General features: G+C 35.1%; 1 protein-coding gene across 1 annotated transcript in view; it reads left to right on the forward strand.

Annotated features, from left to right (window-relative positions):
- STXBP5L (syntaxin binding protein 5L) overlaps positions 1 to 12,803 on the forward strand; it is a 220,723-nt gene that overhangs the window by 162,682 nt on the left and 45,238 nt on the right. The window contains exons 18-20 of the mRNA XM_067302244.1: positions 503 to 654; positions 2,314 to 2,385; positions 8,410 to 8,475. Of these exons, the coding sequence (XP_067158345.1) occupies positions 503 to 654; positions 2,314 to 2,385; positions 8,410 to 8,475 (290 nt within the window). The remainder of the gene's footprint in view (positions 1 to 502; positions 655 to 2,313; positions 2,386 to 8,409; positions 8,476 to 12,803) is intronic.

A 12,803-nucleotide genomic window follows, 5' to 3' on the forward strand; every position in this document is an offset into this window, starting at 1 on the left:
GGAAAGAAGTTTTATAAATATCCTTCAGATTTGGGTATCTCCACAACACAGCTTAACATATTCCATTTATCATTTATATTTAGCTAAATGTTTTTATTTATGCGTTTATTTATATTTATATATTAATCTATGTTTGTATTTTATATTTATGTATAACTACTTGTTAAGATTTATGTTCAGATCTGTAGTCTTAATTTACATTATTACAGTATTTAAAGCATTATTAGAATGATACTGTTCAGTAAAGCAACATTTAGATATTATTGCAATATATGTAGCACAGAATGTTAATTAAAGTGGACAGTCTGCTTTTTGGAATGTCAGTTATTCTGTTTCAGGATACAAGCTTACAAATTCAGAATGATAAAACTATAAAAATTATAAAAACCAAGCTTTGAGAAGAGTTTCTTTAGAAAGCTTTTTTGCACAATGAAGAATAATTATTGTTTGCACCATTTAATTCCATATTATTAATACCTTTGAGGAACATTTCTGTTCTCAGAGTGGCATTTGGAAACTGCAATGGTTTGGCTGTAGTGGACTTTATGCAGAAGACAGTACTGCTGAGCATGGGAACCCTTGACCTATATGGATCAAGTGATCCTTACCAGCGCCAACCCCGTTCTCCTCGCAAAAGCAAGCAGTTTGCTGCAGGTAGGAGATAAAATATGATGGTTATGAGCCTGACATGTTCTTTGTTTTTTTGCCTGTGGCTTCTTATAGTGCTTTTGAAATGCATGACTATCTGCCAGCCAGTGGAATTTCTGTAACTTGATGAAAGAAATCTGACATGCTTTTGGTACTGACTTTCTCAAAAACAGAATGTTTTACGAAGTTTATTCTTTTGGGATGGAGGTCAGCAAGTAATCCCCTTAGCTGAGTCTCTAAGAAATTGTAAGAAGTATAGCAGTGAATTGTTGCTCTGACAGTCACCTGTCTTGTATGCAATTTTCTTCCAAGTTTCACAAAGTTCAGACCAATAGGTAAGACTTCAATTTAAACTTAATTGTATCTTCTGCCAATAGCTATTGATTGGTATTTGAACAAACAGGTGTGTTCAAAGGATAACATAATGCCTGAGAGACATGCTATTTAAGTAGCAAAAGCAGCTCAAATTAGCCATTTTGTTAGTGAAGTAAAACTCGATATAAACTTATTAAATCCAGCTGTACCACTTTTAAAATATGATGCTAAGAGGAACATATTTGTATCTTCATAGCTATTATTGTGCACTGCATGTTAGAAGTATCAGTCCATCAGCACTCATAAATTTTGGCATAAATTTTTATTAATCTTAAAAAAAAATGACTTGTGTGAGAAAAAGAGTCAGAAGGTCTTAAATGTTTCAAGTCTTTTTTGCTCTATGTATTTCATAGTAACATAATTGAGTCAGACATAACTGTGAAATGTTATTCATATACTTCTGAGGTTTTAAAATTAGATTTAAAAATGTGTTTGAAAATATTCAGTGTTTTCAATCTATCCATAAAATTATAAAAGCAGCAGATTATAGTGGTTTTATGACATCAGCATTTTCATCAGCAGACCCTACACTAAGTCATCTAATACTGTTTCTCCATAGAGTCAATGGAAACTTTTTTCATTGGAAATAAGATTGTACTCTGAAAAAAAGTAAAACCTAGAGAATAAAATGCAATTCTTCAGGTTTACTTCTGTTCCTGAAAGACCATTTATCTCACTTTATAGACATTTAATCATGGCAAGGTTAGTTCTCCTCTGTGCCAAGTGTTAACATGTAAATTTGGCAGAGCTGAGGAGAGAAGAGACAAGCAGCTTTAAGCCACCTTTAGCTTCTCTGTCTGGGCCGGCCAGACTCGTGGCAGCTCCCAGCATAACTTGAGCAGCCACAGGCAGTGTGCTGCCGAGCCCTGTACAAAAGGTGGAGGGTGACTGATGTAGAAATAGCTGTATCAGCACTGCACCACACAGGATTGCTCTCTGTCAGAGAGATTCTTGACCAGTCCTTTAAGGCAGCATTCCAGCTATGCAGTGCTGATAGACTGGAGCCCATTGGCAATAAAGGACTATTAAGAATACCAATTTTGAGATCGCTATAGAAATTATGCATCTGAAGTAAACCTCAGCTGCTTTCTCACCATCCATCCCATATCCTTTATTTTTTTGATTATTTTTCTTGTTATATCTTCTGATCTGAAGGTAAGCATCTGCTGAAATTTCTTCACCTTGGCTGTTCTAGATGCTGGTTATGATATCACTTCCTTTCACTTTAGACTGTTTTTTCTCTCTTTCCTCTGCCTGCTGCTGATGCTGGTGTACTGGCATGTTCCAAAGACAACTTTTGCATGCGTGGCCTGTCTAACTTTTATCCAGATTTAACGAAACGGATCCGTACTTCCTATCAGAGTAAGTTCTATAAAGGTTAGGCAAATAGCTTTATCACAATCAGAATATGCCTGACTTAAACCCATGTGTTTGTGCTTTGTAATGTGTTTTTTAAACACATTCAGCATGCATGCAAATTTATTATGTTTTGTAATGTCAACTGTGCTTCATTTCGACAATTTTCTATATTATACAGCTATTTCAGATCTGTTTTCTTCTTATGCCCATTGATTCACTTGAGGCAGACTGGGCCTTAGAAATGATTTTTCAATAATGTTAAGTTATTGATGACAGTATCTTGCATTGTTTTTGTATTTATTTCAGCATTCATCTACTAATATGAAGCATTTCTTGTTTTGCAATGGCACTGCCTGGTTGTAGTTACAAATTAATTCTTCCCTATTTTCAGAAGAGCAATGTGGTTTAAACGAGTAGGCATTGGACTGGGTGCTGTGAAATTTTAAATTTTAGTCTTGACTATTTGGCTTTAGGGAACCATCCCATGGCTCTGATCTTTAACGGAGAATGTAAAGTGGATAAAAAAATGCATCAGAGAGTTATGAAAACTAATGTTTTTAATATTTTGAATTTTTAAGTTATAGAGTGATGTGAAATTTAAATATTAGTATTCATCACTGCAGAATGTGATGAACAAAGCTATAATTAATTTTGCTAAAATAACTGTTTAACAGATGAGCTCTATGTATCTTATTTAACTGCAATGCTTATATGTAATTAGGTCTCCAGGATGCCTCCTATTTATCTCTTTTTAAAGTAATTTTCCTAGAACAATTGGATAGGCAGTTTTAAATTAAATACTCAGTGTAGGCAAGATAGAACGGGGTGGTGGTTGTTTCATCCTTTTCCATAAATATGGAGTCATATATCTATTAAAATACAATTGTACACTCACACTAGCAATTCTATTTCCTTTCTGTAGATTGATTGCTCAGCAACTGATTTCTATTATTTTATTTCATAGTACTTAATAAAAGATGGGCTATTTATTTAAAAGACTAGGCCAGTTATACATTTAGCAGTTGTGCAAAACATTGGTTTATAATGTCTTAAACTTTATTAATCAGGTCTTGCTAGTTTTATTTCAAGTCTGTAAGAGAGAACCTGAAGGACTATGTAGTCATAGGTTTGGGGGGTGTTTTCCCCCAAAGTAAAGTTAATAAATTCTAAGACCAGGAAAGACCAACATGATCATCCAAAATGACAAACAAAGACCACTGAGTTTTTTGCAGCTACAAATGCAGTATCTGGTTTCTACCTTTAATTCCAAAATCAGGGAAGTCCCCAGAATCTTTCTGGAGATGTCATAACTGAAGTATATGAGTTTGACTCTTTTGCAGGGTCATTAGCAGCTTCATCCTTTTCCTCGGAAATTCTTTTGTTGTTGCTTTTGCCAGTCAGTACTTATACAGGTGTATGTACTGCACAAATATAATAATAACAGTCCCTGACCCAAAATTACTTATGATATAATAGACATACCAGACAATAAGACAAAGAACAGGGCAAAAATATTCCATAATAGAATGTAAAATAACTTAGCTAGTAAGCGGTAATTATGTCAAATCTCCATTTGCTAAATCATTCTCAAGTTGTGCTTTGCTGTATATCTTATATGGCAGATCAGTTTTAAAGGGGGGATTGAGGATGGATTTACAGACTTTGATTAGGAGTTTATCTCCTCTTATAAGGGATGGTGATGGGAAAAGAAAAATAATTTTTTTTTGAAATTGTGCGGTTGAAGTTGGTATTATCAAGGCAAAAACAGGAATCAATTGTGATAACATAAGCATGAGGTCTGAAATATTGAGGATTATTTTAATAAAAATGGAACTTAATGGAAAAACATATTGGAAGTTGATTCAATTAGAGTAATGAACCAAGAAGATAATCTTGCCAGGATCAACCCGAGAGAATCAGACTTACAGTCATAAAAGCCAAAGAATATGTTATCAATGAGCAAGATACTTAGAGTTTCATGAGTCATATTTTGGAGGTGGCTGCAGCAAAAAAAGAAGATAGTTTTGTATCCAACCTGAATCTGAGAGTCAAAGTGTGATGTTCCAAGGAGGAAACCAGTGTTACGGATTTAAGTATAAGGGAAGACAATGGTTCTGTTTACTGTGATAAGATAATGAAGAGTGAGAAGGTTTCTGCAGGAAGAACTGGAGTTCATCTTCGCCATGATAAGTTCATGTCTGGACACTTGTGAGTAAATTTGAGAAGGACAGGAATACCACTCTAACTTTGATGAAAGGAATCCAAATTAGAGATTTGTGTTTGTGAATTATTAGGCTAACAAAGATATTTACCACACTGTTCGTAGGTGAGAATCTGTTCAAATACTGGGATAGAGAGATAAGGGAAGGGCTGAGGCTTCAGTCTCAGATGTCTTGCAACTGAAGGAGAGAAAAAAACATCAAACAGGAATTAGAAGCAATATCTCAGAGACAATAGGTTTTCCAAAGGAAAGACATGATCAGCAATGTCAAGGGCATCTGATATACAAAGCACAAGAGTGGAATAATTGTCCTGAAATTTGGCTAATAAATCTGTAGAGAGCTTGATAAGAGCAATATATACATGTGTAAACCAGATTGGAAAGTGTCTAGAATGGAATTAGACATTAGCATTCAGACAACACATTCTGTGGTTTGGGAGATGGAAGTGGGAAGGGAGAAGCAAGAAGGAGGAAAGAAAATTGAAGGAGAAATGGACTCAACTCTGGCCATAAAATGAGAGAGAGTGAAATGTCTATTTGAGGACCATTAGATCCTATCAGGGAAAGTAACCTGAGAGTAAGAGGCTAAAATGAAGGGTAAGTGGAAAACCAGAGGTAGCTTTCTGCTGTTGTTGACCCATTCTATTTGCTGTAACAACAGCTGGCAGCCATCTTCCTTTGTAGCAAGACTATGTGCCAAGCCAAATAAACTCTTTCTGAAGTAATGCAGAATTTTTTTTTTTCAATTGAAATCAAGTTGTATATGTTATTAGTTAGCAGTAGATAACATATACTGAAATATTAAAACAAGTACATTTACCGCATTTAGAGAGCGTATTGGCAGCAGAAGATAAAAATAGCAACTTGCAAAAGAAAGTCATACTATCTGTTGACAAAACAAGAAAATGATTAGTCTTTATGAAGCATCCAAAAAGTTAGCAAGTTAAGAGAGTGTTGATCCATTGGAAACTAATTTTCAGAATCCAGACTTTTCACTGAGGAGTCTTCATTCCTCCTTCATGTCCATGGGACATGTCTTTAAAACTGCCTCATATGCAATATTTTCACATTGCATGATTTTCATATGTTTATAATCTGTTCAAATCAAAGCCAGTTTCATTCTAATGTCAATGGGTATATCTTCTCCCAAGTGGTTGTTTTTGTGGTTGCGCAAATTGGGCCTACAGAATTTCAAAATGAAAATTGAAAGTATTTTTCTAATGTAACTTCAGTAGCTGTTGTAGTCTCTCAAAGAGTCAAAGAAAACTGAGCTGCATGGAAATACTTACATATGAGGAATTATTAAAAAGATTCCTCAAAAAAGAAATGACTGTAGAAAATAAGCATTAGTACAAAGAAGGTAGATTGAGAGCTTGCTTTCTTAACTCAAAAGGGAAACAAAAGACAAAATTTACTGAAATCCAAGGTGGCACATCAAAAGTTGACAAAAGGTATGTTTATTTCTTTCAGTGAATTATTTGATTGCACAAGTATTGTCACAGAGCATCTTTGGGGCTCATAATTTAGTAAGATTAAAGAAGACTTCAGATATTTGGATGGATGATGAGAGGAACTGGTTATAATAATAATGATAATTTAATTGAAAGATTTATGGCAGTGGAAATTCTGCAAGTGTCAGTGCGTAAGCAAATCTAAGTATCTAAGACAATGCCTTTGTGCAGGGCAGATTGAACCACTTTTGCTTAATGTGGGGATTTATTGCACTTTTTTTAAAGAGTCTGTTGCTGGTGACCATTAGAGATGATAGTGGCTTGACAAGTCTAGGTTAGTAGAGAAGTTCAAATATTCACTATTTTAAAATATCATACCATGAAATGTATGTTTACAGTAGTAAGTTGTAAAACTGTTGTCAAACATAAAGAGCTTGTGGTATTCACACTGTGGTTGCTCCTGGTTTTTCAGAACAGAGGTGTGATTTGGTGCATTTCCTACATAGTTCACAGCAGCATAATTTACATTGAGTGGTAATATTGTTTCAACGTGCTCACAAAAAAGAAATTATATTTAGAAGCAAAATCTGACCTGGGATTTGACATTAGAACTGTCATCAATACTAACTCTACACAATACAGAAAATGTTTATTAATCACAACATTGCAAATGTAGTATTACAATTTTAATAACTTAATACAGTTTGGGAAAGAAACAAAATTTAGTATTTCTTTTATTTATCCAAATCCTCTGAAGCTATACATTTGTGTCAAATTCCCCCTGTGTCTCACAGAAAGCTTTGCAACAAAAGATCAAGTATGTCCCAAATCTGTAGATTGAAATGATACACGCAGAATCCCTAGAATCAGGTAGAAATCAGATTTGCAGTAAGAAAGCTGCATGTAGAGATGTTCCCAAAATGATTGCAGTGCCTGAATTTTGTCATAACTCCCAAAGAGACTGCACTCAGAACTGATTGGAATATAAAACTCTCTCAAAGATTCTAAGTTGAATCAAAGAACGATTCAAAGAAATTTTTCAAAATGAGAAAAAAGTGTCTTTGGTTTTTGACATTAATATCCAGATTGTGATCTTTTATGATGTAGAAGTCAGGAGCAAATGTGCCCTTACTACTTACTTAACAGGCCACATCTGTACTGCTGTTTTGCCAAAGTTCTCTCACAATTGTCCCCATATTTTAGAGCAGTTTGAAATTACACTGCAATAAAAATGTCAGCACCTACATCAAGGTCCCACTGCTTTTAGTACAAAGAGACCAGCACTGGTGACTGAGAGGTACCAGAAAATATTTTTTAACAAAGAGTCTAGACAGATTTTAGAGGCTAGGGTCTCAGAGGTGGACAGTCTAGAAGCCATAGAAGTTAAAACATATGTCACATTTCAAGAGGTATGGTGCCAGATTAAAGCACATTGAGAAGTCCTAACAGGATATTTGATTTCAAGGGCACCTCAACTTAGACTCTGTGTGTGTGTGTATAGACACACAATCAGTATTGCAGTATGCGCATCTGTCTGTGGGCTGACATTCACTAGGCTACTCAAACAGCCCATGGTAAAGGAGAACTCAATCTCAGGTTTCCCCTCCTTCGCATGCCAAAGGGCATGTTTAATCACGTACATGCAATCTATACCAAAGGTATATCTTTGGTCACAGACACAAGCCCATGCTTTTCAAGTAGTGTAAACTAAGATTACATTACTTGTCATCTTCCATGGTAGACTGCTATGAATGAACTCCTTGCACACATTAATAAATAATATATAAAGTGTCTTGCCCCCAAATACTGTTTGTTATATTCAGGCAGCATTATCATTGTGTCTGCTCTTTAAAATGAGCTATCTTGTGTGAATTCATACAAAAGATCCAAATACTATATAGTAGAAGTAGTTTTTGTATTTACTTTCTTCTTTCATCAGAACTGTCTTTTTCTTCTGTTTTATGGTTTCCTTCCTGCATTCTGCAGCAGTCAGAAGCATACAGAATTGTTTCCGCATCAGTTTGACAGGGATTTGATTCATATCACAGGCATTTAAATTTTAAGCTGCATTTACTTGTTTTCACTCATTAGGTACAGTTGGTCTTTGTCTACCCAGAGGCATTCAGAAAACAAATCTGAATTAATCACACCTCCGAATTAAGAAGTGTGATTTTTAACCAGATCTAAATTTCTGTAGTGGCAGTCTGATAACTGCAGTTATTCTGAAATAGGTATCTCCCTATCTTTCACACCATTCCTTTCTCCAAATTGACCAAATATAGAATGCCACCAACCACGAAAGTTGAAGCATGCCCTGTTAAATTGTAACTTAACTTTTTAACTCCATTTTTTCAGGCCTGACTGAACTCAGTGACAGTCCAGTTTCCCTGGAGCTAGAGCGTTGCAAGTCTCCCACTTCAGGTAAAGGTGACTGGCATCTCTTCCTGCAGTCTGTATAAGCAATTCATGTCATGCATCACTGTGTTTCATTAATCCCTAAGAAGTGAAGTGCACAGTCACAGTTCCAAAAGGAAGAATTCTTTGGTGAAGTGCTTGTTGTGTAGCAGAATATAACACTAAGTCTGCACATTAAAGGAAAGTTAAATGTATATCGTGCATCTTCAGGTGAAGAGTATGAATATATTTGAATTGACAGCATCTTACAGGTGTATTCCTGAATTTCAAATGGATTCAGGATTTTTCTTAGGGACTTATTTCCCTGTTTTCTAAAAAGGCTTTTTGACTTTTTTTCTAATAAGGAGCCCCTATAGTTACATATATGTATTATACATATGTGCACATACAGAAATTTTTTGATAAAGAACAAAATAGAGGGAAAATTTTAACCATGAGAACCCACCAGTGCCTAAGTGCTATAATTTGCAATAGACACGTAACCTCAAATAAAAATATTAGCTGATCAACCACTATGACCCTGCAGTGAAATCTTAGCCTTTTAAAAAGTTGTAAATGCTTCCCATTTTACCCAAAGTCCTTCAGAAGGTGGAGTTGAGCACTTTCCTAGAGACTTTTTCTGAAAGTACCTAGTCTGCATTGATCTCTTTAATGTGAGTTCACTGTCTTAAAGATCATTGCTTAGAGCTGTTTTCTAGTAGCTGATTTTTGAATGTGGTGGGAAATAAGCAGGTGTAGCTGTAATACATTCATTTTGCTTGTGGTGTGCATATCACACTTCCTTTCCTTGTACTTTGGTAAGTATTGATAGATACTTTTCCTTTTTTTCTTAGTTATGGTAACATAAATTCCCATAAATATGACATTCAAATCCTCTGTTATTATTTCAGATATTTTATTTGTTTTTAAAGAGATGCATTCATGTTGAAGGTAGTCCAGCAATTAGTAACTTACAAAAGCTGAAACTAATAGAAGCATTTTCATGACCCATCGAGGACTAAAACAAAAATAGCTGTTCTGAAAAATATATGTATTTCCTTATAGTATTTGCAACCCAGATTTTGCAGACATGAGAATATCAAAGTGAAATGGACTATAACAATATTGTTGTAACACTAGGAGTTCAAACTCATCCTTTAAGTCGCAGAAAATCATGAGTTGGGCTTTAAAACAAAACATTTGATAACTCGATGTAATTGGACTATTTATTGTGCGTGTCACTGGGGTTCATCTTTTCATTCTTTTCTCCAGAAACAGGCTACAGACTTCCTCTTTTTACTGAAAGCTAAGAGTTTACTGACTTAGCATTATTGTATATGTAGTTTTGTAATGATGAGTGAAGCCTATAGTATCTGACCTTTTCTGGAGTTAATTACAATTTTTCAATCTGCTACTGTTCAAAAATATCTATTTTAGATAAATGTAAGTTAATTTGCTCCAGAATTTGTTCTGCTTTTATATTTTTGGAGAACATTTGGCAGGGAAGATTTGACAAATGTATAAATGTTTCCTTTTTTAGCCCTTCCATGTTGTTTTCCAAGCTATATTTGGATCTTTAAAATGTGAAATCAGGTGAAGTTTTACTGGCAGTAACTGTTATTAAGATTAACTGTAGTTCACAATAGAAGTTACTTTTATGTGATTGATATTAATTATTCTTAAAAAGGTAATGCAATTGTCAAAACCGAAATAATTCATCTTTGGCATACCCGCTCTAATATTAGGCAAAATCCAGACTAAACTTTTGGAGTAACCAATCTCAAAATTGTGATCACCAAAAGCTTGGGACTGAAACTACCTTATGCTCACAGCTCACACAACCTCACAGCTACAACAGTCTTTGTACTGGCTACCATTTCTCCCTCATGGGAATAAAACTGGTTGATCTGCATAGTTATAGATTCACTGGCCAGAATCCTTCCATTTCCAGTCTTGGTTTTGATCTTTTTAATGCTCATGGCACACAAGGATTCATAATGGAATTGCATTCCGCTCTCTAGATTCCCATGATGCCTGTGTTTGTAAAAACAGCCACCATATATCTCTGCTGAAGATAGGCCAAGACTTTTTCCTTCAGAAATATAGCTGAAACGGAAAAAAACTTAGCTGCTGAGTCAAGTGATACAAACTTCTGCCCAAGGGCTACATTATCAACTGATGGCGTTGCAAAGAGGGAAAGAACAGATTTTAACTTGCTGTGATTCATTATGATTGCCAGACCACATCAACACCAAGTCTTCACTGGCAGTGAAGCTCATGCCAGTTGCCGGACCTGAGTATGTGCAGTGCATACATAGAGAGCAAACTGCTGGAGGACACCATACTCTTGATGGCCAACTGGTGAGCAACTTCCTTGGCTCCATCAGAAGGGAAACTATTTTGAACACACTTTTGGTGTGTTCAAGTGCATGCTTCAAGACTCCAATGTTTTAACTTCTGACTATGGATCTGCAAAACCAGGCCTAGGTCAGCTCAGTAATTCAGCCTTGTTGTTTCTCTTTCTATTTTTTCCCAAATCAAAGTTAGTCATTTGAGTTCTGTCACTGATCTCTCTCTTGTGGAGCCTAGTACTGTGAGTGTTGGAGCACTGAGCAAAAGATGCAGTGCTGAAGAATGCTCCTTATTTTACATGCCGGACTGTTTTCCAGTTCCAATACAAATCCAACTTCTTCTATTATGCAATATTTTAAACTTGTTTCGCAACAAGACTGTCTTTTCAGGTGCCCCTCGTGTACTATTTAGAAAGGCATGGCTTTGCAAACAATAAAAGTGAAAAATCAGATTCCCAATCTGAACAACTTTCAGACTATCACATGAAATTAAACTGTCTAATGAAAGCATCTCTGAAATTCACAACATCACACAGCAGGTAACAGTAGACGAAGAAATTTCAAACTTGCACTTTAAGAATGGTAGGCAGAAGACAGGAGTGATCTTTTTTGACCACTGGTATCTTCTTTCAATTGAATTATCCTTTAAATGCTGCGGTACTGGCTTTTCAATAGGAGGACAAGAAATTAATAAAACCATTTGGAAGAGTCTATTTACTTTTGAATATCTGAGTGGTGGCAGTTTCCTCCATAAATAAAATGCATCCTACATATGGTGATATATATGGAATAACACTGGTAAGAATTGCAGAATGAAAATACTTAACACTTCCCTTTTCTAAATTGTACTTTATGAGAACAGTGATGCAGTATGGCATGCCATAAAATGGCCTTTGATTGGATTAAAAAGATATATCAGATCATATAAAGAAAAGTTGAGATCCACATTTTTCAATACCATCAGAATACCTTACTTTTACTCATGGATGCCATAATCTTTGAATTAAGAACGTCATTTTGCTTGTAGTTTGTGATTTGAGGTTCAAAAATAAAGGCTTTGTACTACATTCACTCCTCGATGGGAGCTGTAGTGCTCAGTAGCTCTTAAAAAAATGTATAAGCTCTGAGGTCTTGTAGGCCCTCAAAATGTAAATGGTGCCACATGCAGATGCAGGAGTTAATTCCCATATAATGTATTACAAAATCCAGTAAGCTTTACTTTTATTTTTATCATCTCACTGCAGAAGATGTATTCAGGGGTTTGGGGGAATATAGGTTTTCTGTTCCTTGATTCTTTGGTCATATATATACAGCTTCATATTGAAGCATGTAGTTGAGAACACACTGTGAGCACAAAGCATGCATTTTTGAGATAATTATTTCCCTTCATTGTTAGATTTTCTATAAGATGCAAAGGACATTTTAGATTTCTTTCAAAGGCCAGTAGGAAAGAATTTCATTAGTTTGTAATTAGGAGAGTGAATTCTCAAATGTGCATTTTAAAATGAAAGTGCTGGTATTTTTTCTTGAGGAATCACCTTGCTGTTGGGTACCCGTATCCGAAATGCGTTTAAGACAATAGATTAGAGAAAGCAATGTATAGACTTTTACAGTGGATTTCCTTGAGCTTCTGAGCAGATTCTTAATGAAATAGTTTCTAGTTCTTATGCTTATTGTGATTTCCAAATGCTACTATCTTGATTCATTCCACTGGATAAATTAGCTAGGATTGGGCCCATGCAAAGCTACTGTTTTCTCACATGAAATGTTTTTAAATAGCTTTTTTACAAGAAGAATTTTATGAAGTCTATAAGAGTCATTCTTTTTTAACTCTTGAGTAACTGCAAAATAGCTGAAGAGATTTCATTCTGTATATTAAATTCTTCTGGTGGAAAGCAAGCAAGAAAGTAAGTTTTCAAATGAGTTTCAAAACATTTTGCGTATGTGAAAACATAGAATTAGAATATGATTTATTTTGAAACTTGGTTATTGATAACACTGCCA

The sequence above is a fragment of the Apteryx mantelli genome, chromosome 1 (genome assembly GCF_036417845.1).
Source record: "Apteryx mantelli isolate bAptMan1 chromosome 1, bAptMan1.hap1, whole genome shotgun sequence".
Classification (NCBI taxonomy): domain Eukaryota; kingdom Metazoa; phylum Chordata; class Aves; order Apterygiformes; family Apterygidae; genus Apteryx; species Apteryx mantelli.